This window comes from Cricetulus griseus, chromosome 4 (assembly GCF_003668045.3).
Source record: "Cricetulus griseus strain 17A/GY chromosome 4, alternate assembly CriGri-PICRH-1.0, whole genome shotgun sequence".
NCBI lineage: Eukaryota > Metazoa > Chordata > Mammalia > Rodentia > Cricetidae > Cricetulus > Cricetulus griseus.
Genome location: NC_048597.1, coordinates 122200320 through 122226880, shown reverse-complemented (window position 1 = coordinate 122226880; position 26561 = coordinate 122200320). Strand labels below are relative to the sequence as shown.

At 42.3% G+C, this 26561-nt stretch overlaps 1 protein-coding gene across 2 annotated transcripts; it reads left to right on the top strand.

Annotated features, from left to right (window-relative positions):
* The first annotated feature begins 6075 nt into the window (after positions 1 to 6075).
* On the top strand, positions 6076 to 26099 carry Birc2 (baculoviral IAP repeat containing 2). 2 transcript variants are annotated; one of them, XM_027415169.2, is made up of 9 exons: positions 6076 to 6217; positions 7700 to 9560; positions 9648 to 9747; positions 16162 to 16240; positions 17595 to 17643; positions 22013 to 22252; positions 24837 to 25091; positions 25320 to 25361; positions 25447 to 26099. In XM_027415169.2, the coding sequence occupies exons 2-9, from the start codon at positions 8684 to 8686 to the stop codon at positions 25638 to 25640; spliced, it is 1836 nt and encodes a 611-aa protein (XP_027270970.1). In that variant the 5' UTR covers positions 6076 to 6217; positions 7700 to 8683; the 3' UTR covers positions 25641 to 26099. The 2 variants fall into 2 exon arrangements, with proteins under 2 accessions (XP_027270970.1, XP_027270972.1); XM_027415171.2 differs by having other exon boundaries at positions 6199 to 6217; positions 8910 to 9560.
* Positions 26100 to 26561: the final 462 nt, after the last annotated feature.

Sequence of the window (26561 nt, the reverse complement as noted above, 5' to 3'; positions counted from 1 at the left end):
AAACTCACAAAGATCCGCCTGCCTCTGCCTCCCGAGTGCTGGGATTAAAGGCATGTGCCACCAATGCCCGGCACGAGAATACTTTATTCTTAGTGAAGGGAGAGGACAGGGCAGCAAGACAGTGTCAAGAGTGACCGTGAGTGAGAGTACTCAAGTGAGGGTACTCAAGTGAGGGTACTCAAGGCTTGCCTGGGCCTCTATGGGCTTCAAAAGAAGAAGGAACTTGGTTGCAAAGGGACATGATGAGGGTCCCCTATTTTGACTGATAGGATTGGATATGGAAACCTTTGCTCACTGCGCATATCCCTTCCCACAATGCATCTGATTTTAACCAAATGAACACCCATCCTAAGATGATAAATAGGAGATTTTCCAAAAGAGTTCACTCAAAGGATACAGTGTGTCTTACTGGGCACAGACCCCAAACCAAGTGGCCCATCTCTCTCACTTTCATGATGTGTCTTGGGATTATCTGAATAGAAATGGAGCATTGTCAAGAGGTTGCTAAGGGAAGTGACTCCTTTCAGTTATTTTTAAGCAGGTATACATGCAGCCTGATTCGAGAGTGGGTACCTAGGTTGCTAACAGGTTGGGAGGTACAGCGTTCATGGAGCAGTATGTACATGGCCCAAGCCAAGTGGAGTCCTATGGTGCTAACACACTCCCTGTGTTGTCTGCCTAAGAAGGGCAGTGGAAGCTTTTGGTGTTTGGAGCCCCAGCAGGTGTAGCTTTCTGGGGTATTGAACAGCAGGAAGGATCAAAATGGCTACACATATGGTTGGTAATCTGTTTGTCATCTCAGCACTTGGGAGGTGGAAGTGGGGAAGTTGGTATTGGTTTGAAGATAGTGTAGGCTTTGTCATGAGTTCCAGGACAGCCTGGGCTGACACCATGTCTCAAAATAACAGAAACAAATAAAAATCTATCTGAAATTATGAAGTTATGCTAGATAGGTTTTGTCAAGTTGACACAGAGTAGAGTCACCTGGCAGGAAAGACTCTAAGTTGAACTGCCTCCATCAGATTGGCCTCTCAGCATATCTGTGGGGTTTTTCTCACTGTGGGTGGTGCCACCCCTGGGCACATGGTTCTGGGCTGTATAAAGAAAGGCAGTTTAACAGGTCACGATGAACAAGCACCATTTGTCTGTGGCATTGGCTTCAGTTCCTGTCTTGGCTTCTCCTGGTGATGGGCTGTTACCGCTAAGCCCCAGTGGCTTTGGGTTATGGTATTTCTCTCAGCAATAGAAACTCAAACCAGAAGGAGAGAGGTTTTCATGCATTGCAGGCTGGCCTCAATGCACTGAGCAGCAGGGATGACCTTGGACTTGTGTTCCTCCTGCCTTCACACCCGGAATGCTGGGATTACAAACTTGGGTCACTATGCCCAGTTTCATGTGGCACTGGAGACCGAGCCCCGTGCTTCACGAGCGCCAGGCACATACTCCACTAACCGAGCTGCATTTCCAGTCCTGGAAAATTTTAATAAATAATAAACAAATAAATAACTTGGTAGAACAGGAATGTGAAGTTTTTTATTTTTTCAAATGAAAGTTTGTAATGATTGCTCTTTCCACCAGCGCCTGAGTTCCCCCACCATGTTATGGCCCCCAAATAACACACAGAGATCAATATTGGTTACAATGCTGTTAGCCATTGACTAGGATTTCTTATTTGCTAACTCTGTCTTAAGTATCAACCATAACCATTCATCTATATATTTTATAAAAACTTATCGAGGATGCCAGTGGCTTGCGTCTTCTCTTCTCTTCACGGGATCACATGGCGACTCCTCTCTTTTCTACATTTCCCAGAATCCTCCTCCTATCCTAGTTCCGCCTAACTTGCTTCCCTATTGGTCAACAGTGCTTTATTTATCAACCAATAAGACAAACATATACACAGAAGGACCTCCCCCATCAAAAGTTGGGGTGAAAAATTCTGATGTAGCCAAATTTTGAATATTTGTGATGTTTAGGATTCTGTTTAAATTTTAAAATTCTGTTTAAATTAAATAATATTTAATTTAAATTTTTAAATATTTAATCTTAAATATTTAAGATATTCTGGAAAGTGAACATGGTATCTGGGCATACTATCACTCTCCTTAAATCTTAGGCTCTTACTGAGCTTTCTTCTCAAGTCTTGATCCTCATCCCTCACCCTTGGGAATCCACCTGCCTAGTTTTGGCAAAATTCTTTGAGGTAGTTTGGTAATAGCTTCGATCCCTTGGCACCTCCTAATTCCTGCTAGCTGATCCAAGATCTACTCTTCTAGCCAAGAGGGAGAAACCCGTAGTCTGTCTGCAACCTTCTACTATTGGTGTGAGGAACAACAAACCTACAGTTGTCTTTACTGGATGTGGAATTGAAGCCAAGGCCTGTCCCTCTGTGCAGTGCTCTTTATTTCTTTCTTTAAATGAATGTCACACATATCTTAAGCTGGCTTCACACTCTCTACGTGACCACTGGTGACCTTGAACTCCTGATCCCCTGCTTGTAACTTCTAAGTCAGGGATAACAGGCACATACAACCACGCCTGTTTGGCAGTGAGGATTCACCTCACAGCAGTTCATAATCTTGCCATGAATTTATTGGAAAGGGTGTTCTAGTCTATTTTCAGGCACTTTGGAAATTCTGATATAAACTCTCCTAAGGTGGAGGGTTCTTTCTTTTTCGTCCATATGCTTTGTTCTGAACCATTTCCCTTTCCCACTGCCCTCCCCTATCATCCCTGCTCTCCTCTTGCAGTCTCTACTCTCTTTGAAAAAGTCACATTCAAGATGGAGGAATTGTTCAGTGGCTAAGAGGGCTTGCTGCACAAGCTTTTGAGGACCTGAGTTCAAATCCCTAGACCTAAGTAAACAGCTGAGCATGGCTGCACCTGTGCCTGCAACTCCAGTGTTGTGGAGCAGAGGACAGGACCACCCTGTCTCATTTCTTGGGTTGCACTCACCAACATTCCCTCAGATGAATGTGTCCAGCAAAATATATATAATTTACACAAGAAGCTAACAACAACCCATTCCTAGCAAAATATTATAAAATAAGACATTTATCCAAAACTGTTAATTACAATTGTTTGTGGAAGGTTGGAGACCACCCAAATGCCTATGAATGGGAAAGTAACTGAAAGCTCGTTCTAGTGTTTAACTTGTAATGTGGAGTTTGAAATTCATTGTCTCAAAAGCTATGCCACACACCCTCAGCCTAGAAACAAACCTTCAATTTTTAACATGGGCAATCTTTTGAATTTTGCATGATCCTTGAGCCAGGTGTATGGTAATACTTTTTCTCTTTGGCTAGAGGAAACTTTAACTTTTTTTCTTTTCTTTCTTTCTCTTTCTTTCTTTCTTCCTTTCTTTTCTTTTTTCTTTTTTTGGAAAGAAAAGGTCACAGGGTGTGGTGGTGCACACCTATATTCCCAACACTCGGGAGGCATAGGTAAGAAGATCTCTGTGAGTTCAAGGACAGCCTGGTTTACAAAGTGAGTTCCAGGACAGGCAGGGCTGTTACACAGAGAAACCCTGTCTCAAAAACTAAGAAAAAGGAAGGCAAAGAACAGCTCTTGGCTCTACTGCTTTTGGCAGGCAGGAAAAGAGGTGGAGAGCTGGAGAGCTCACCATCTGGCTGTCCCACTCTCCTCTTCAGTGACAGAAGCCTGTCTTGCCTATATGGTTCTGATATCTGAGTTTTCGTGGTTATCTGATGGTGGGTGGAAGGCTGGCTGCTGGCTGTGTCTTCCTTTATCATCACTGTAACACCATTGTGTCTCACTGGCTCTGATGCTCTATTGTGGTCCAGGGACCTACTATTCCTCTGGATCTTGCACAAGCGCCTTCTGGCGGCACCTATTCTTAATACCGTAGCGGCAGAGACAAAAAGTAACAAAGATAGTTTGGAACTCACTGTGAGTTCAGGCTGGCCTTGATCTCACAGAAATACTTGGCCTGAGCCACTATCCCTGGCTCTTAATTGTTTTTTTAAATATACTGTGGTGTACTTATGCTGTGTATCACCAGCGCCTGTAACATTTGCCTCCATGTGGACTCTGAGTGGACTCTGCAATTTAGTAAGTAGAGAAAGGCATACTACTAAGAACTTGAAATTTTACTTTTTTATTTATGCATTTTATTTTATGTACATTTTGCTTGAATGTGCATTGCATCACTTGTATCCAATGCCCACGGAGACTGGAATAGGGTGTGGAATCCTTTGGAATTCTAGTTACAGAGTTGTGATCCATAATGTGGATTTTAGGAAATGAACAGCAAGAGCTCTTAACTATTATCTCTCCAGCCTCTGGTTTTATTAAACAACTTATGTTTCTCTTCAGTCTTATTTTTTCTTCAAAATTATCTTGAATCAAACATTTTTGTATATAAAGATGAAATGTCATGATAACCATCTCAAGATCACCAGCTCAAAATTACCAGCTCTACATGGAAATAGGGAAAGTATTAGTTGAATAAATGGTCAACAAAATAGAAGATTGGACTCCAAAATTCTACAGTATTCAGTAAATTCTGAAGCTTCTGAAGTTTGGTAATTGGAATTTTCCCGTATACTTAAGTAGACTCACTATCTTGTGTTTTGGTCAGGACAAGAACTGAAAAAGAGACCTACTCTAGAATTCAATGTGCACTATTCTTGCTAGAGTCCCACAAGTATTAGGAATTTTTTTTAACTTTCCCAGAAGTAGTGACTTGAACTAAACACTGGCATCCATGTGTATTTTTGGAAGGCAGCCACTGGGAACCATGACACGTCTTTCCTCTGTATCACAAAAGTACAAATACTTTCTTTTTACTCTCACCTCCGTTCTGTGACTGACCTATTGGCAGGCAGAAAGACGGGGAGAGGCAATGGGTTCTGGAATTCCCCTTGGCTGCCTAATCTACTGGCCTGTTATTTCTAAATTTTTGAAATGTTTGTCCCCTGGAGTTCCCCGGAGCGTTTTGATTTCATTGGCTAAGACTAGCCCAAGATAAATTAAATCATAAACCACTCCCCCACCCCCGTCGTGGCGTGCACTTCAAATCCCAGCACACAGGAGGCTGAAGTAGGATGCTAAATCCTACACCAGCCTGATCTTTTCTCAAACAAACAAATAATAATAATAATAATAATAATAATAATAATAATAATAATAATAATAATAATAATAATATAAAACCCGCAAAAGCAACCCCAAACAGCAAACACAACACATCCAAACAGGAGGGCAGGCGGGAAAAGCATTGGGAAGTCCTTCCTGGTGTGCTAGTGTTGGAGGGGCGGCGGAGGTTGGGGTGGGGAGGCAGTTTTTTAAATTTATTCTTCCACAGTTTCATCACACATAAACAACACACTCTGACCTCACTCTCCCCCATTATACTATTAACCCTCCTACTATGCTTTTTCCTTATCTGTTTGTTGCCTGCTGCGCGTATTAAAAACAAAACAATGTGTAACTGCCTCCCCGCCGCAAAGGTCTCAGGCAGCCTCGGTGAGTGAGCCTGGGTGTGCAAGCCTGGGTGTTGGGCCTCGGTGTGCAAGCCTTGCTGTGGTGGACTCGGTGTGCGAGCCTTGCTGTGCTGGACTCGATGTGCGAGCCTCGGTGTGCAAGCCTGGGTGTGCTGGCCACGGCCGGGCGCAACTCCTGGGATTTGCGGTGTGCAGCAGACGAGCCCACTTGTCCGTGGGCCCATCTCACAGAACATCTAAGTCCAACACGCACACGTTTTACTCAGGGGCCCGAGGCCAGGCTCGGCAACGAAGCCACGTTTGCCATGGTGGCGGGCTGAGGCGGGAGAGCGCCCGCGCGGGCTTTTCCGCAGGGTTTCCCGAGCCACGGGCGGCGGCTCGCGGTTGCCACCCTGAAGGTGCAACCGCCAGTTAACACACAAGGCCGACCGCCCGAAACTCCTAGCGGAAGGAGAGTGCGGGCTCGCCCGAGGGGCGTTGGCGAAGGCCCAGCCCTGCTCCGGTCCCGGACAGCTAGGCCCGGATGTTCGGCTTCTAAAACCTGAATGCGCAAGCGCAAGCGCAAGCGCAAGCGCAAGCGCAAGCGCAAGCGCATGTGCAGTCTCGCACGGTTAATTTAGTCCCCTATCGCAGTGGGTGCGCGCCGTGTGTCGTCACCACACGCCCGCCACGCCCCTCTGGCCCCGGGGGCTTTCGGGAAGGCTGAGGGTGAGCAGTAAGGGTTTGCGGCGTCCGTGTCCTTCGACTCCGCGGTGAGTGCGGCTCCCTCCCTCCGGCGAGGCGGGCGAGCGGGCGAGCAGGGCCCTCGGCTCCCCGAAGCCAGCTCAGCCGGTGTTGTAAGAACCCCTGTTGTCAAGGCCGCCCGACCACCGCTCGCCTCCCGGCCCTCGGGCTTGGACTTGCTTTCCAGTTTTGCTTTCTTTTCCTTTCGGTTTATTTATTTATTGAGTCAGCTTAGGCTGGTCCCCAGCTCGCGGCCATCCTCCTGCCTCAGTCTCCCAAGTGCTGGGATTACTAGCACGCACCACCACGCCCATCTCGCAGGGCTTTAAGCTTACCGGTGGCATTTCTCTACTGCCTTTAAACCGAGACGTTTCTCATGTATTGGGGTGAGCAATAACTGCGTGGTTGGCTGAATAGGGAAGCGCGTCTTTTGTCACTCTGACCCAGCGTCACCCCTCTGCAGCGTGCACAGAGAGCAGGCACTGGCTGCAGATGAGCACCGGGTGTGCAGTGGAAGCCTAGTACCAGGCCAGTGCTCCACAAGCAATTGTACTTTTCACTTTTGAGATTGTTTCAGTGGTGGCTGCGCTGGCATTGTTAGGGAATGGTTGTCCTTAACGGAAGGAAGGCGTTAATGAGCTCTTCCAGACTCCTGGGTCTAGGCCAGTTCAGTCCCAACTAGATCAACTGCTCTGCTGGCAGAGCGTTTCATCCTGCCTTATCTTCCTAGTGTTCAGATTGAGATTGCAAGCGGGCCTCGGAAATCTTTCTGTTGAGATGCTTCTTCCTCCTCCTGGTCCTCGTCCTTCTCTTCCTCCTTTTTTAGTTCTTTCTTTAACAACTGCGATGATTAAACCCGGGTCCTTTACTTGCAAGGCAAAAGCCCCAACACGGAGCTGCATCAGCAGCCCCCGCAGACTGTCTCCCCACTACCCACAGGTGCTCTCTGTCTCCAACCAAGTACCCGATCAAAATATCTTTAAATCAGAAAATGAAAGGAGCCTGGCAGTAGTGTGGTCCCAGTGCTTGGGAGGCCAAGACAAGAGAATGCCAACAAGTTTTAAAACCAGCTAGAGTTACATTAACTTTCTAGCCAGCCTAAGCTACAGAATGAGACCCTGTCCCTGCAAAAAATAACTGAAAAAAAGATGACTATGAAGTATGGTACATTTTGTGTAACAATAAATAAACAGTAAATAAAATCACAAATGTGAAATCGGGGACCAATTTTTCTTCCTTGATGGAAATTTCCATCTGACTTTAAAGTTTTACGTTTTAAAATGTACAAAGCTGTGCGCTTTAAAGACAAGCATAGTTAGTGCTCTGGGAAGTCTTCTGCACTCACGTATTTTGATTTAGACCTTTTCTAAGTAGAGTGGTTGGGTGAGAAACTGCTGTAGTTAGGATGTATTATCTACAATGAGTCATTTTTTAGATATTACTGAATAAATTGAAGAGGTCATAACTGGTATATAATTAGTTTTATAAAAATATCTTTTTTTCCCTTCCAGATGTACAGCACTTAAGAGTCTCCATTTCCTCCGGTGTTTTCCTAGAAGTAAACCTAGTCATGCAGATCTGAAAATTTTTATAAAAAATGCAGTTTGAATTCTATGGAGTGTACTTTTGTGTATGAATAGTTATATAAAATATTGAGTTCTCAAAAAAGAAGGCTAGTTAGTAAGGTACTTCGTGCAACAGGAATGCTGTGGTAAAACAGGCTTGTTAGGTACTTGTGGTAACAGAAGAGAGAGCTCTGTCTTCATAAAGTGGTTCATCTGTAATTATAACAGATGTAGTGAAGCTAAGGTGGACTTTTAAAAATGCAGTCTATCAAGTTTATGGACAAAATACTGTGTTGACCAGATATATTAAAATAATAGACACAGGAAGGATTAAGGTACTAACACATAAGATTTAACAGGTGAGATTAATAACAGTTCAAGCTTTAAGTAAAGGTCATTCACCACGCATACTGTAGTCTTAATAGGTGTGTTAACTTCCCCAGAAGGTAACTGAGATTAGTATAAACCACTTCAGGAAATACTGTGATGATGAGCTGTGGGAAATTAGCTTTTAGGAAATGTAACCATGTGGAGAATTTACTTACTTGTATTTGGTAGACAATAGAGTAGGTTTGGACCTTATGTTAAAGTCCTTATAAGGTGAAAAAGCCTGCATATAATTTTTCCAATATAGTCAGCACCTGACTCAGTATATCTTGACTACATAACTTTTTTTAATGAAAGTAAATTATGGTTAAATAGCTCTTGGGTTACCCAAAAGGGTTCATATGATCCTAGAGTCCTGAGTAGTGTAGTATTTTGGGAAATGAGACAGGTTTGTCCTATATAAGGGTGAACTCATATAAATGCAGTCAGGTGTAGTGACTTCCACCCAGTTAGGATCTGTCTGTGGTAGAGATCTTACTTAGTGTGAAGGTGTGAGAAGCTTCACAAAGGCAGTGTAAGCTTTTAGAGATACTCTCACTACTCATGCACACAGCTCTCTCCCAAAGAGTTGTCCAAGGTACCTTACGCCAAAACCCCACAAGTATAATGGAAAATAGCACAACCCTGCCAGACTGGACAAGAGAGAGCAAAGAAAAAATGAAGTATGATTTTTCATGTGAGCTGTATAGAATGTCCACGTACTCAGCTTTCCCCACGGGAGTTCCTGTATCGGAAAGGAGCCTAGCTCGAGCTGGCTTTTACTATACAGGTGTCAACGACAAGGTCAAGTGCTTCTGCTGCGGCCTGATGCTGGACAACTGGAAACAAGGCGACAGTCCTGTGGAAAAGCACAGGCAGCTGTACCCCAGCTGCAGCTTTGTTCACACCCTGCTTTCTGCTAATCTGCAGTCTCCATCCAAGAACACAGCTCCTGTGAGAAGTGGGCTTGCACATTCGTTACCTATTCCAGAACGAGCGGGTACTCACTCCAACTTGTCCTCAAATCCTCTCAATTCTAGAGCAGTGGAAGACTTGTCATCAAGGACCAATCCCTGCAGCTATGCCATGATTACTGAAGAGGCCAGATTTCTTACTTACAGTATGTGGCCATTAAGCTTTCTGTCACCAGCTGAGCTGGCCAGAGCCGGCTTCTACTATGTGGGACCTGGAGACAGGGTGGCCTGCTTTGCGTGTGGTGGAAAACTGAGCAACTGGGAACCGAAGGATGACGCTATGTCAGAGCATCGGAGACATTTTCCCAACTGTCCATTTCTGGAAAATTCTTCAGAAACGCAGAGGTTTAGTATATCAAATCTGAGTATGCAGACACATACTGCTCGAATGAGGACGTTTCTGTGCTGGCCGTCCAGTGTTCCTGTTCAGCCTGAGCAGCTTGCAAGTGCTGGATTTTACTATGTGGGTAAGATGTTAACAGAGACTAGAACTTTCTCTTTTTTGTTTATGGGAATATACATGAGTCAGTTTCTCATCTTCTTTTCTTGTTTAGATCGCAATGATGATGTCAAATGCTTTTGTTGTGATGGTGGCTTGAGGTGTTGGGAATCTGGAGATGACCCCTGGGTAGAACATGCCAAATGGTTTCCAAGGTAATTGGTTCTTTGATTGTTTTTGTTGAGACAGGGTCTTTCTGTGTAGCCCTGGCTGTTCTGAAACTAGCTCAGGCTGGCCTGGAACTCAACAGCAATCTGCCTGCCTCTGCCTCCTGAGTGCTGGGATTAAAGGCATGTGCCACCGATGCCCGGCTATCCCTAACCTCTTAATTTTTATTATTGCTTAAAATAAATTTAGGGGCACAGTTGTTAGTGAAATAGAATTAGAAATTGTATATTTGTAACCAATTAACTATGTGAACTTGGACATAATTTCTAAAATAAATGGGCTGTTAGGAGTTTTTATCATGATAAAATATACATAAAAATATACCAATTTAGCCTTCTAAAATGTATTCTTGTGCAGCATAAAGTGCATGTGTACTGTTTTACAGTCATGTTCAGAGCCTTTTCATCTTCTCACTCTGAAACTCTGTATCCCATACACTTGAAAGCATCCCCCCCACCCCTGGCAACCAGCCTTTTACTTGCTATATCTGAATTTTTTACTTTAGGTACCACATGTAAGTGGAATCATACAATGAAGAAAGTTTGGACTTGTGCATGCCTTCCATAATAATGATAAATCTGTTGGACCTCCTTCAGGAAATTACAGGGACCTTTGGTCATTTTTGTGTGATATATGATGAAAAGGAATTTGGAAGTAGAAATGTTTATAGTGGATCAATCCATTGTATATGATGGGGTAGGGAGTGCACCCATGCCCACACGCCTTTAATCTCAGCACTTAGGTGGAAGAGGCATGTAATCTCTGTGAGCAGAGGCCAGACTGGTCTACATAGCAAGTTCAGGTCAGCTCAGGTTGAGGCAGAAGGAGTCTGAGGTCAAGGTTAACTTGGGCTACATTGTGAGCCCCAGACCAACTCAGCTAGTTGGCCAGACCCGATCTGGAAAAAAACAGTAAGCAAAAAAAAAATTCTTATCCAAGGAAAATAAAGCACAATTTGCTAGTGGAGGTCATAGGACAACTCTTCTTTCACCATGTGGGTTCTGTGAATGGAATGCAGGTCGTCAGGCTTGGTGGCAGGCATTTCTGAAGGCACCCAGAGTTTGTTTCAAGGGTTCTCTTAATGCAACAAATTTGACAAGTGATTTCATAATGTTGTAGGTCTTATTGGAGGTTGATCTTTAAGAACATGTTTGAAAAAAAGCAACATTTCTCCATAGTAATGCTAGTATGAATTTAGTCTTCACTGTTGAAAATGTCAGAATTTTAAATGACAACCATACTTGTGGGCTTATATGTTGTAACTTGAAATTTAACTTATATATAAAAGACAAAAACGTTCTAAATTCTAACATTTGAATTGCTATACTTTGTAAAACAAAATTCTTCACCCTGTTTTAAATGCCAAGGGAGAAGACAGGAATGGTTTTTGTCAGTGCAGCTCAGAACAGGTTTCAGCTGTGACTGTTTGCTCTCAGCAAAGACAGACTAACAGATGGTCATTATCACTAGGTTTTAGTATATATAGTTCACTCATTTGTCAGATTCAGGTGTGCTGCGCTCTGAGGGCAGTCAGGACTGCTATACTACATGTCTTTAACCATTCTGCTGATTGGTTTCTGTCATTGACACACTGGTCACCTGGGAAGAGGGACCTCAGCTGAGGATTGCCTCCCTCACATCTTAAAGCAGTCTGCTATGAAAACTGATGATTTCAGCTGCACAGAAACTGCCTCTGTCTTCCCAGCATACCATGGCTTTGGTGTCACTATATCCTTCTAAGTTTATTTATTGTTTATCTTCTTTCTTTCTTTCTTTCTTTCTTTCTTTCTTTCTTTCTTTCTTTCTTTCTTTCTTTTTTTGGTTTTTCGAGACAGGGTTTCTCTGTGTAGCTTTGGAGCCTATCCTGGCACTTGGTCTGGAGACCAGGCTGGCCTCGAACTCACAGAGATCCTCCTGCCTCTGCCTCCTGAGTGCTGGGATTAAAGGCGTGGGCCACCAACGCCTGGCCTATTGTTTATTTTTCATATGATAATTGTAGCTACAGTTATTTCTAATACTGTTTTTATTAGGATAGTTGTCACTATAGTTGTAGCTATAGTTATTTCTAACACTGCCTTTATTTAATAGGACAGTTATAACTACAATTGTAGTTACAGTTGTTTTTAGCACTGTGATGGACTGGGGTAGTACTGAAGGTTGATTCTGGGCTTTGTGCATTGTAGATAGGCACTTTACCTGAGTCCCAGTGTTTGTTTTTTTTTTTACCTTTATGATAGAGTTGAATTATTTACACTCTGCATTACAATGTGGAGAAGTCTGAAGATGATTATGTATTTGTCTTCACCTGTAAATTTTGTACTTTCCTGTGCTCTCAAGAATTGCTCTTTGTATTCTTTCATTATAGCTTGTGTATCTGTCTTGTTCTCTTGAAACTCACCACACTCCCTGAAGATGAATATTACTTGCTTATCTGACAGCAGTTTGTAAACACCTTTCTCTTCCTTCTTTTGAATTGGTTCTTGGAAAATTTTTGTCTCCCTTTGTTGTTAGAGTTTTTGTTTTATTTATTTGTTAGTTACTTGTAATCCTGCTTCTTAGATTTTGTGTTGAGCAAAGACCTTTAACTGTGGGTGGGTGTGAGGGTTTGGGCTTGTCAGGGGTATGGCAGGCCCAGACTCCTTGGGAAGTGCAGTTTCATAGTCTCCATGGAGCTTCTGTTAGCTGAAATCCTTGTTAGTGAAGGTTTTAGAGATTCTCAGTGTCTGGGCAGCATCAAAGCTTATGATCTTTCCTGTCATGGGAAACACCCTGGCCAATGGGACCCCTGTTATACCTGTTCTGGCTTGTGAGTGTTCTCACAATGAAGGGGACGGTAGCACTGGTGTTACCTGGTTTGTCTTGATGATTGAGAGCCTGAAGAGCAGTCACAGAGCCATCTGTGTGAGTGTGTGGAGAGAGCACTGACTGCTGCTGTGATGTGTTGAGTGTCTGAGATGAAGACACTCACCTTGAACAGCTGGAGGAGATGTGGAGCACAGGTGTGTCAGAGCAGCTGCAGGGCTGGGGCTTAGGACAAGAGCAGAGTGGACATAGGACAGGCTCTGACATGCAGGCTGCTCTGCAGCTCGGTGCTACAGAGCATGGGTTCCTTGCTGAGTGTTGCAGCACCCCTCCTTTCTGCCTCAAGGGTTCCTTAGTAGTGGGAACTGGCTGCTCCATGGGAGAGGAGGTTCTGAATTCAGTGCCAGTACACACTAGAGAGTCTTTTGCTGTGACACTTCAGGAGGTCAGTGGTTCTCTCAAGGTTGTTGACAGCTTCATTGGCAAAGGTTCTGGGTTTTTCCCCAAAGGAGCCCCTAGGAGCCATGGTGGTATTTGCTTGCCAGTACTCCTGAACTCTGAGCCTACCTGTTTCCAGATGTTTCTGCTAAGCCTGTCCTCCCCATTGGGCCTTCTTTCCCTCCTCTACCCCTTCCCTCCCCTTCCCCACCCTACCTATCCTCTCCCTCCTTCTCCCTTCCCTCTCGCCTCCCTCCCCCTCTCTCTTTAGTGATCCTTAGCTCAATCTTAGCCTTAGCATACTATTCAACCCCCTCCCCCCCCCCACACACACTGTCACAGCCTCCACCCACTCGTCTGTCTTCATTTTATGTTAGTTGGGTTACTCAGCCTTCCCTGGGCTGTATGTTCCAAGGACAGCTGTCTTTTTTAGTTTTGATTTGTTACAGACATAAGCAGACAAGACCCTTTTACTTTGCTATCTTTTTTTTTAAAACAATTTTTAAAGATTTTATTTATTTATTATGTATACAACATTCTGCTTCCATGTATATCTGCACACCAGAAGAGGGCACCAGATCTCATAGCGGATGGTTGTGAGCCACCATGTGGTTGGAACTCAGGACCTCTGGAAGAGCAGTGGGTGTTCTTAACCTCTGAGCTATCTCTCCAGCCCCACTTTGCTATCTTGCTGATAACATTCTTGTAAACTCTCCTTTAATCTGTGGGTTTTATTTGTTAATCCCACTGAATGACAGTAAAGACTGTGATGCAAATTCTCTGGTCAAATTAAGCAAGCTTTATTTTCTGTCAGTCATGCTTTCTCTCTAAAGTGGAGTTTGAGAAAATAGCATTGGACTCAGGAGAATGTTGGGTTTATATAGTCCCCAAACTGTGTGACTAGGAATTTTTCAAGGGTTGGAGGATTTCCAGGGGAATTTGATATAGGAACTTGGCTGAACATTTTAAAATTATTTGGCAGAATATCTGATCTCATCAGGATACATTCAAGGTGAGTCAACTCCATAGAGTGGGGAGCATGGCAAATTCCAGAAACAGGTTAAAGTACTTAGGCCAGCTTGGATTTTGCAGGAAACAGAAATGACATTGTTCTGACCTTGTAACAAAATGGGTTCAGTCCTTAAGATGGAGAGTCAGACTGCTCCATCAGTATTTTCACTTCTGGGTTTTAATTTTTATTTAAGTGTATGTGTCCGCATGTATAGCATGTGAATGCCATAGGATGGCGAAAAAACCTCTAGGGCTGAGGTTATAGGCATGTGAGAGCCCTTTCACATAGGTGCTGTGTATCCTGGGAGAGCAGCAGGTGCTCCTAACACTGATCCATCTCTCCAGCTCCCCTCCCCCCTTTTTCATTTCTTTAGCAAAGAGTCTTTTGAAGAACCAATGTCTCTAATTTTGAAGATGACATTATATCAGTTTTACCTTTTATGGATTATGTTTTTTGTCCTGGTCTAAAATTTCTGTTTTTGAATATTGAATCCTGTGGACTTCTGCATGCAAAGTAGAGGCTCTGTATCTGATACAGCTATGCTACCAGGCTTCTTAATTTGTTTTAATTTATTTTTACCATATTCGCGCGCGCGCGCGCGTGTGTGTGTGTGTGTGTGTGTGTGTGTGTGTGTGTGTTAGGGTTACTATTTCTATGATGAAACACCATGACCAAAGCAACTTAGAGAGGAAAAGGTTTATTTGGCTTATGCTTCCATATCACTGTTCTTTATAAAGGAAGTCAGGACAGGCACTCAAACAGGATGGAAACCTGGATGCAAGAGCTGATGGACAGGCCATGGAGGCTTGCTGTTTACTGGCTTTCTCCTCATGGCTTGCTCAGCCTGCTCTCTTATAGAACCCAGGACCGCCAGCCTAGGGTGGTCCCACCCACAGAGGACTGGACCCTCCCCCATCAATCACTGTTTATAAAAATGTTTTACAGCTGGATCTTTTGGAGGAATTTTCCAATTGAGTTCCCTCCTCTCAGATGACTTTAACTTTTGTCAAGTTGATATAAAATTATCTAGCACAGTGTGTCTGCATGTGGCTATGTGTACATGAGTGCAGGTGCCCAAGAAGGCCCGAAGCATTGGGTCCCCTGGAACTAGAGTTACAGAAGGTTGTGAGTTTCCTGCCATGGTGCTGGGGACTGAACTCTGGTTCTCTGTAGGAGCAGCAAGTGCTCTTGAGCACTGAGCTACCTCCGGCCTTCCTTCTAAGCTTCTCATATAAGAACGTGTGGACATAAGGAAGGACAAAAGGAATTTTCTTATATTGAAGGATATGGTTCATCTTTAGTTAATTTTTGCATGTAGCATGGGCATAGGTCAAGATTTTTTGTCTTTGTGCTTTTAAAAGAAATTTTCTTTCTTTTTTAAAAAACCTTTATTTATGTATCTATTTATTTATTATGTATACAATGTTCTGTCTGCATGTATCCCTGCTGCCCAGAAGAGGGCACCCAATCTCATTACAGTTGGTTGTGAGCCATCATGTGGTTGCTGGCATTGAACTCAGGACCTCTGGAAGACCAGTTAGTGTTCTTAACCATTGAGCCATCTCTCCAGCCCCCAAAGAAATTTTCATATGGACATCTTGTTGTGTAACATTTGTTCAAAAAGGAGTAGGATGGCAATGGATGTTAGGTGAGCTTCTTTCGAGAAGCTTTAGTAGTTTACATGTTTGAGAAACATTGCTACAAAATGTGGAGATAAAGTACTTGATTATGTGTTTCCTGGAGGAAGTGTGGTAGGTTGTATTTCAAGATAGGAGAGTGAACTCTGGAGCAGGATTGGCAGTTCCTGTATTGTGAACAATAAAATTTTAATAAAGAGTATTAGTTTTTGAAATAGTGTTAAGCACAAAAAAGATAATGTCTGTAACATTGTTTTTCATAAGCCAACTTTTGCCCTAAGTCCAGAATTTTCCCTTTGTTGTGTGTAATTAGGAGACAGAAAAATAATGGAATGTACCAACACAGTAAGAATGTGTGCTGGTATGTGACCGTTTGGGTTTGTTAGACACAAATGTCTCCTGGGTTGTGATGTAAAATGTTTGCTGTGGGGTATAATCAGGAAGATTTGAAAGTCACTCCTCGAATAAATTGACATGAAATAATTTAGAGTCATTTTTGTTTAACATTTTAGGTGTGAGTTCTTGATACGGATGAAGGGGCAGGAGTTTGTTGATGAAATTCAGGCTAGATACCCTCATCTTCTTGAACAGGTAAACTCATTCTTCAAATCAACCAGAGAGCTGGGGAGGTGACCATTTGGTAAAGTGCCTACCGGGCAATCTGAGGACCCAGCCCTGTGTACAAAGCCGGGTGTGGCAGTATACATCAGCAAACCCAGGGCTCGGGAGATGGGAATCCCTGGAGCTCTCTCTCTCACAGGCCAGATAATGGAACCGTTCAGTGAGTTCCAGGGTGAATGGAGACAGAGACCTTGTCTTAGAAATAAAGGATAGAACTGTTAAGACATCTGTGTCTACCTTTGTCCCCCACACGTGTGCACATGTAGTTGCTCACACCCATGGTAACAGGTACACACACTCTCTCCATATACAAAATATAGCATTGGACTATGCCATGTAATAGTGATTACAGAAATCTTTTAGAGTGATATTTATATCTGTTTTATTAGTTTATTTACAAATTTTTTTAGGACAAAATTGGGGCTTATTAACAAATTCTTATAGCGATTTAAGAAAAAGAAATGTGCTTAGAAAGATATACCTGAGGTTGTGAGGTGCTAACACACTTGAGAATGTAAGTGTGTGCTTAGAAGAGCTGTGGAGTTGGAGTTACATGTCATGTAGCCATGGTAATGGCATCCTTGATAGTTTGCTACTCAGGCTTCTTTATAAATACTGTTATTTACTTTTGCAATTTTGGAAAATCTTATATCCTACCAGTGTACAGAATTTTTTTCTTAAAAACAAAAATGGGGTTGAAGAGGTATCTTCAATGTCTCTAGTCTTTTCCAGAAAAAAAAAAAAGCCAAAAACCTTTTTAAAGTGTTACTACCTTTTAAAACTTACCCAAATTGAAATACTGCTTTCCAAAGGAGTGAGGAGCCACTGTTGTATCTTCCTTTCTCTGAAATGGAAGAAACACTGGAATCCTAACTTGGTTGTCGATAAAGTATAAGCATAGTTGTATAATAATTATGGTGAAGTAAAACCATAATTTTTAATAAATACTTACATAGTATTTATTTTAGAGGTTTGAGACATGCAGCTGAGGCATGCCTTGAACTCTTCATCTTCTCAGCTTTCCAAGTGCTGAACTTACAGGTTTGTGCTAGCATACCTGGCTTACAATGAAGTGTTTGAATCACCCAGTTTCCAAAAGGGTATGTGTATTTACTTAAACTAACTGTTGTTGTTTGCTTCGGTGTGGCAGCTCACTCTGTCATCCCAGTGCTTGGAAAGCTGAGGCAGGAGGATTGCCATGAGTTGTAGGCCAACCTCAGCAACAGAATGAGACCTTACCCTACAGCAAGGCAAATCCCTGACTCTGCTGTTTGGACTGTTTGAGGTTTCTGATTTTCCTGTCAAGTGTTCTCTTATTTCATAGCTGTTGTCCACTTCAGACACCCCAGGAGAAGAAAATGGCAACCCTCCAAGTAAGTAGGGAAACTTTTAAAATACAACTATGAGATTTTGTAAGAATTTTAGAAATGGAAGTATATTAGAGGAAACCATATAGGGAACTGTGGGTGCTAACTAGAAAATTTGTCTACTAATAAGATTTGTGACATTTTTAAGATTCTAAGACGTTTATTGGTCTTCAAAGTGCTGACATTTCATATGAGGCAACAAGATACACACAGAAAACAAGAGCCTGAAGCCATGTCAAATGAAAGCTTTGCCTCCAGGGAGGAAGAGGTTGTGTGTGAGGTGTGAGCAAGCTTTACCTCCAAGGAGGAAGAGGCTGCTGTGAGTGTGTTACAGTTGAGTTATGATGTTAGGATGTTAGGTTTAAAGGCAGGAACATAGCAAGAGTACAGGGGCTCTGGACTGGAGCTGAGTTTTAACCATATCTCAGTAGTTACTGTATGTGATCCCCATGTATTATGGTCCCACGGTGGTTGATGTGCTAATCACATCTGAAGGGGAGTTCTGGTTTTGACTCACCTTTTCAAGAGAGGCTTTGGCACATTAGTGGCTAGAACAGAGGAGGACCAAGATATAGAAAAGTCGTAGAAACCATGACTTGGCAGTAGATAAGGTGCCTGCTTGGTAATGGAAACAGTGACTCTGAAGTGCACTAAGGTCAGCAAAGTAATGGATAGTGGGTAGCTGTTCTTATTTAGTGTTTAAATATTTAGACTGCTGCTGAGGCTAGAACCCAGGGCCTTGTGTATGCTAGGTACTTGCTATACCGTCTGCACCTTGCCACACCACTCTGTACAGCACTACACTATGCCATGATACACCACACTATACCACACTGCCATGCTACACCATGCTACATTTCCAGCCTCTCAAGATTTACATCTTACTTTTGTTTATAAAATCACTTTGCCAGTCTTCAGAATGAGTGTTATACATTTCCTTTCTTTATAGGCTTCTGTTTGTAATTTACAAAATCTTTTTAAAAGAATGTGTGAGAGATTGTATACATGTGTGTATGATGTATGTTTGGGCATGCATGTGCCACAGTGCACGTGTAGCGATCAGCAGGCAATTCTCAGGAGTCAGTTCTCTTCGCTTTACATGGGTTCTGGGATCATTCTGGCTTGTCTGGCAAGCGCTCCCCTCTCAGCCATCTCAATAAGACTCTAGCTCATCCCACAGTTTTCCTAGTTCATGTTCTTCACTGAGAATGCTGTGTGATGTTTCACTCTTGGCTTTTTTGAGGGGTCTACCACCCAGTTCCCAAATAAGTCACACACACAGGTTTATCTTTAGGAATGCCTGGCCTGGGCTTGGCTTGTTTCTTGTCAGCTTTTCTTAAATTATTCAACTACCTTTTTCTTCTGGACTTTTTTCCTTTTTTTACTTCTGGATATCTTACTTTCACTCTTACTCTGTGGCTAACTGGGCAGCTGCCCCCCCCAAAAAAAGGCCAAAGAATAAAACATCACCCAACAAAGAAAATAGAAAAATGAAAAGAGAACTCTTGTTTTCTCTTCAAAACCACTTTTCTTTGTTCTTTTGTTTATTTATTTATTTCCCCTTCCTTCATTCTTGATACAGAGTCTCATAATATGGCCCAAGCTGGCTTTGAACTTTGGATCCTCTGGCCTCGGCTTCTGAGTGCTCTATTACAGGATATGCCATCATACCTGGCTTCATTTTCTGGATTATGTCCCCTACTGCTAATTTGTAAATGTTGTCATGGTCACCAGAAACTGCTGTATTAGCAGATCTCTTACTTCCTGACAGCTGGCATTTGATACAGTTGAATGCTGCTTTTGGAAGTGTGTTATGCAGTATTCTTGGCTGCCCTAAACTTGAGATCCATAGGGCCTTTATCTCCCCAGTGCTGGGTGACAAAGGCACTCCGGCACACGGGCCTTTGTCCTCAGTATACTCTTTTGGTTGACTTCCCTGATGTCATTTTTTGGGGGTTTTCCTGTTCTTCTGTTGATTCTGAGCAGTTTCCTTTCCTAGCTCCTCTTTCTTTTTTTAGTTCTGAGATAAGGTTCCTCTATATAACAGAGTCCAGGCTGTCTTGGAACTTGCTCTGTAGACCAGGCTGGCCACAAACTCACAGAGATCTGCCTGCCTCTGCCTCCTGAGTGCTGGGATTAAAGGTGCACACTACCACCACTTTTTCATATTTCTGAGTCACAGACTACCGTATGAAGTGTTCTTTATGCTCTGGTCAGATGGGTGCCAGGCTGCAATGTCCAGTTACCTGCTTAAATTTCAAAGTGCTTCCATTTCTGGCTAACGTGGCTGTTTCAGTAAATATGTTGGAGCACAAGCTTCCCCTGTTTGATTCCTGAGAGGCTCTGCTCTCACCTTTCCATCTCAGTTAATAGCACCCAGCTACAGAACCAGCTGGGCCTTCCCAGTGTGTCCAGATGCTCACTGTCTGCCCACTGCCAGCCTCACCGTCTACTGCCCTCACCGTCTATAGTCCTCACCCGCTTCTGTCCTAAGTTTTTGTCCTGCTTAAGGCTGTTGTGCTTGTTGTTCTCTTTCAGACATTCCTATCGATTACTTTATCATTTCAGCTTCAGGGTTTGTTTATTCTTCATGTTATTTTCTGGAGGAGGTGTCAGGGGTCAAGGCTGGTTTGGCTACTTTGGACATGCTTTTGAGGAGGTTGCTGTTGACATTTTGACATTGGTTGTTTGTGTGTTTATTGCAGCAGTCTCCAGCAGATGGCAGGGCAGTGTCTTGGAAAAGCTCAGCTGTAATGGCACAGAAGCACAGGAAGAGCTCACACTGACCTTAACAGAGAGGGCTTCCCAGGCCTTCTCTTCCAACTCCCACTCTCATCACCTTACATTTTCATCTTCACAACTGCTCTGTTCAGGCTCTCATTACTTTTGCTTATTTAACTATGTGTTTTCCTTACATCTTTATGTGTCCCATCCTTGTTTTCTCTGCCTCACTTGTGTTTCTGTTTAGACATTATTCATAATTCAGCTCTGAATCATCTCCATTGGTGTTGTGAATTAAACCCAAATGCTTCATGTGTGCTTGCCAAAGACTCACCACACTGTGCAAGGTCCCAGCCCCACACCTAACCCCTTTACAGGGGAAGGGAGTAGATGTGTGCATGATTGCTAGAAATGGAATTCTCAAGCATGCCAAACAAGTCCTCTACCTAGTCCATACCCCATGTCTTAATTTTTTTCTGTTCTTTTTACTGTGCTATCAACCATATGCTAGAAAAGCATTGCACTGAGGCGCTGCACCTCCGTGTTAGCACTGTGCCCTATATCTATCTATCTATCTATCTATCTATCTATCTATCTATCTATCTATCTATCTATCTAGTTTTCTGAGGGGGTAGCATGTTAAATCTTGTTTGTGAGTGTCAGAAAAGGGTCAAAGGCTTTGTCTGTGCTGGCGCATGTCCAGTTCTTAATGAACTTTACAGTTTCCTCGATTTTCCTGCCTGGAGGTTATTTCTTTATTTTTGTAGCTCGGCGCGTACACACACACACACACACACACACACACACACACAGGATTAGTTACACACACACACACACACACACACACACACACACACACACACACAGGATTAGTTACTTCAGGAGTCATCCTGTGGGTTTCAGGAATTGAACTTTGGTAGGCTTGTGCAGAAAACATGTATACCATGAGCCATCTTGCCTGCTTGATTTTTGAAAAATTAAAAAAATACATATGTTATTGTGTATGTGTGGGTGTACATGCCACAGCATGTGTGAAGAGGACAGCTTTGGGGGCTGGAGAGATGGATGGCTCCGTGGTTAAGAGCACTTGGCTGCTGTTCCAGAGGACCCAGGTTCAATTCCCAGCATCCACATGGCAGCTTACAACTGTTTGTGGCTCCAATTTCAGGGGATCTGACACCCTTACGTAGACATACATGCAGGCAAAACCAATACAGATAAAAGTAAATAAATAATTTGTATTATTATTATTATTATTAGGAGGAAAACATTTGGGAGTTAGTTCTTTTCTCCTACCTTATGGATCCTGTGAATTGAACTTAAGGCTTTCAGGCTTGGCAGCAAGTGCCTTTACTACCCCACCATCTCACCAACACTGGTGAGATTTTTTAACAGTACAGATTCCTAAGCCTGTTGATAAGAGATTGTTTTTATTAAGTACGTCTAGGATGTATGCATTGTAGCAAGTAATTTTTTAAATGCATAGTATGTTAATTGTACTCTCATTTCACTATTATCAAGTTAAAATGTTATTGAAGTTAATTTAATTGGTGCTTGTGGTATATCTCCCTAATCAGGATATGAGATTACAGTCATTATTTTCCATAGTTTTAACTTTGTGGAGTTTAATATTAGCAAATTTGTCTGCAAACAGTTATGCATTTCGGACTTGGTGAAAGTTCAGAAGATGTGGTCATGATGAACACGCCTGTAGTTAAAGCAGCTTTGGAAATGGGCTTCAGTAGGAGCCTGGTAAGACAGACAGTTCAGAGTCAACTCCTGGCCACTGGCGAAAACTACAAGACGGTCAGTGATATTGTCTCAGCACTTCTTAATGCTGAGGGTGAAAGAAGAGACGAGGAGGAGGACAGACAGACTGAAGAACCGGCCTCAGGTATTGCAGGGTTGGTGGCTACACAGTTTCTCAGTTACATGTTACATATCAGCATCCTTGACTCACACCCATAGGCTTTTGGAGACATCCCTCTTTCCCCAGTATTTCTAAACTGTCTGTCTGTCAAGCTCAGGCTGGCTTCAAATTCGGTCTGTAACTAGCTCTGTCCTTGAACTCCCCTGAGCTTCCGGCGCCCGACGCCAGAGTGCTGGGATTACATATATATGCTACCATACCCCAATTTACAATAAACTTTTTTCTTGAGCTATATTATATTTCTTCTTTTTGCATAGCTAAATTTTAAAAAGCATGATTTAAGGGGTTGGAGAGATGTCTCAGTGGCTAAGAGCTTTTGCAGTCCTTGCAAAGAGCCTGGGTTTGGTTCCCATCATCCATGTGGAGTCCAATGTCCTAAACCCCAGTCCCAGTGTATCTGACACCCTCTTGTGACCTTTGCGTGCACCTGGTGCACACACAGACACTCAGCTCCTACACATACACGTACACATACAAATGGATACTTTTTCTTTAAAGCAAGATTTAAAACTGATTGAGAGCTGATTGTAGTGGAACATGACTCATTCCTACAACCCTAGCATTCAGGAGAGTGAAGCAGGAGTGTGCTGAGCTCAGGGTCAGCCTAGGCTACATAGCAGGAATCTCTCTTTAAAAGATTGAGATATTTCTACTTTTTAAATAAAGTTCCTTTAAATCTGGTTTCTAATATGGTATTTTATTAGTAGGTATTTACTTGTTAGGTTATCCTTATACCAAAAAGTCAACTTAAGATGATCCTGGGCTGTGATCCTTTGTCCAGCCCATGGACAGTATATAATGATTTTGATATTTGTGTACTTTTTTTTTTTTAACATCTTAACCTCCCAGAACATGTCTTCTGAGTAATTACATTTTCAACAAATATTTTCATATGTTTAAATATGTAAACAGCAGAGGTAAATAATGTGAAAGTGATGATTGTTCTCAAGGAACATGTAAAAGCTGGGGAAACTTGGTTCAAAAGACAGAATCAGAGAGCTAGCAGAGGGCCTGCAAGACAGCTAAGTGGAAAAGGGTGCTTGCTGTCCACCCTCATAACCTTAGTTCAGTACCTGAGATGCACACAGTAGGAGGAGAGAACCAGCTCCTGCAGGTTGTCCTCTGATGGCTATATGCACATCATGGTACTGAATCTCTCTCTCTCTCTCTCTCTCTCTCTCTCTCTCTCTCTCACACACACACACACACACACACACACACACACACACACACGGTACAAAAAACTTAAAAGCTGTCAGAGACGTGAAGGTTGTATGTGTAATGTAAATTGAGGTATTAGGTTAGAAAACACTTTTGTCCTTAAATAAAGGTAGAAATAGTTCAGGCCAATGAGGTACTTGCTACCAAGCCTGATGGCTGAGTTTGATGCCCAGGACCCACACGGTGGCATCCCATCCCCCACCCCCCACCCCCCAAGGAAGAAAATGATTTTTTTTTAAGGACTAACTAGTTCAGGACAGCCTTATTGTATGACCATATATCAAAATGTTTAAAATTCTAACTTCTGGATTGATACACATTTACATTTAAGTTCTGGCATTTTTTTGGTTAGCAGGTAGGCAGCTCATTCAACTAAACTTAAGGTTTCTTACCTCTGAAGTGAGGTTATCTGTTATGAACAAGCTAGATTCAATTTTTAAAGCTGCACTATAAATTTAGATTTACAAGATGCACCAGGTAATGTAAGGTAATAAAATGCATTTTATTGAACTCTGTAAGGAAGGTGTTGTTACTCATATTTCAGATTGGAAAGCTGAGGTGTATAGCAGGGGGACATGGCTGAAGTGTCTAGACTTGCCTTTGGGCCAGCAAAGTCCATCTTGACTTGTCGCTTAAGCTCTTGAGTGCTGTAGTTCATAGATGGTGTGGAGTCTCAGAAAGGACATCAGCACTGTGTAAACCAGGCTTGATGGTTCATGCCTGTAATCCCAATACCTAGAAGATACTCATGAGGATCAGGGCTATCCTTGGCTCCATTTGGAGCCTGGATACATAAGGTCCTGTCTCAGTAAATAACAAACCAAAAAACTCAACTAGTTTAGGACTGGTTTGGCAACTCATTTTGTGGTCTTTGACAAGCCACTCATGCTGTTCTAAGGCTCCCTCTCTGGAAGATAGTTGGCTTATTTAACTGACATTTTGAATGTGACAGTTTGTGTGCCTGTACTTATAACCAATAAAGAGATATAATACAGATAAAAATAAATTACTTTTTAACTCCATTGTGGGGAAAGAGAAAGAAAAAGAGGGCACATGTTTTACTACTCTCTAAAGTTTTCTGCTTGTTCTCAACAATTTACAGACATGGGTCCAGGTCCATTAGCATTTAGACTTGAAAGTATTTGTGCTGTGTGGGACATCTGAATTTAATGTGGAAGTTTATGATGGCAGTATGGAGGTGCAAACAAGTCATTTTCCTTCCCCTTCAAGCTCCATTTAGTGCCTAATTTGTGCATAGGGGTCATTGGGTATACTTGGGGCCTTTGACATTTAACGGAACTTTTTCCTTGCTTGTTTTTAACTGAAGGTGACTTGTCATTAATACGGAAGAATAGAATGGCTCTCTTTCAGCAGTTGACCTGTGTCCTTCCTATCCTGGATAATCTTCTTGAGGCCAGTGTAATTACTAAACAGGAACATGATATTATTAGACAGAAAACACAGATACCCTTACAAGCAAGAGAGCTGATTGACACCGTTTTAGTCAAAGGAAATGCTGCAGCCAACATCTTCAAAAACTGTCTAAAGGAAATCGACTCCACATTATATGAAAACTTATTTGGTGAGTTTGTTAGGGAAATTATTTAGTTACCAGTAGGGTTTTGTTCATCTCTCTGTTGAGCAAGCAGAATAAATCCAGTTAAAACTGTAATCTTTACATTTTACCTGTTCCAAAAATACTGGTGTATTTTACTGTCTAGGTAGTATTCTTTGTAATATGTAGCAAAAATCTATATAAAAACAGTAGATTTGAAAAAATGAATGATTTTTGTATGCTTTCTTTTTTCAGTGGAAAAGAATATGAAGTATATTCCAACAGAAGATGTTTCAGGTAAAGTACAGTTAGTACTTCAACATTATTTCTGTTACTTTTTAGAAGTTGCATTTTACTAATGTTCTTTTTTGTTCTTTCTTAGGCTTGTCGCTGGAAGAGCAGTTGCGGAGGTTGCAAGAGGAACGAACTTGCAAAGTGTGTATGGACAGAGAGGTTTCTATTGTGTTCATTCCCTGTGGTCATTTGGTAGTCTGCCAGGAATGTGCCCCTTCTCTGAGAAAGTGCCCCATCTGCCGGGGTACAATCAAGGGGACTGTACGTACTTTTCTCTCATAAATGAAGAATGGTTTTAAAGTATTATTGGACACCAGAAGCCATCTGAACAAAGAATGGATTACTGATTCAACCAGTACATTCATGTTTGCTCTTCTTCAGAATTACTCATCTTGCTTCATGAAAGGTGGTATTGTGTATTTAATCTTGATCTGTTTAGTTGAAAGGGAATGTCTATGCTGATAAGCTAAGGGAGTGTGTATGTATAAGGAGTAGTAGTGTTTGCTGTGTGTCATTCAGGAGTCACTGGATTTGGAATTTCTGAAAACTTTAGGTTCAGGTGATGTAGAGCTCAGAGACTCTGGAAACCAGTAGTCCTGGCACTCAGCAGTTAGGGTGCGCCATGCTTCTTGGTGCTTTTTCCTTCTGGAAAATAAGGATTTTTCTGTTACTTGGTAAATAAGATTCCCCTAGTTGTGAGAAACATATTAATAAAGTGTTTTTTAAAGGCTTGCATCATCACAGTGTGTTTTCTTTTTTTTTTTTCTGAGCACAAACATAAAAATAGAGCACATTTATTAAGAGTAGGAAAGCCACACTTACAGTAAGTAACAATGTATCAAATCTCACATAGTAAACACAGCAAAAGAGAGCAACTCCTTACTTGATATTCTGATGCAGTATCTTCAAAGCCTGTCCTTAACACATATCCACATAAGGCATTCATTTCATAGGCAGAAAAAATGACATCATTGAAACAGATTTCCTGGTTTTCAGCTTTGATTATATTCTACAGATACACTTGAAATACAAAAAAAAAAAAATCAACAAAAGCTGAGCATGGTGGCACATATCTCTAATCCCTGCATTAGAAGAAGCAAAAGCAGGTAGATCTCTGTGAAATCAAGGCCGGCTTTCCTCTACATAGTGAGTTCCAGGCCAGCCTGGCCTACAAATCGAGACCCCAACTTTAAAAAAAGAAAA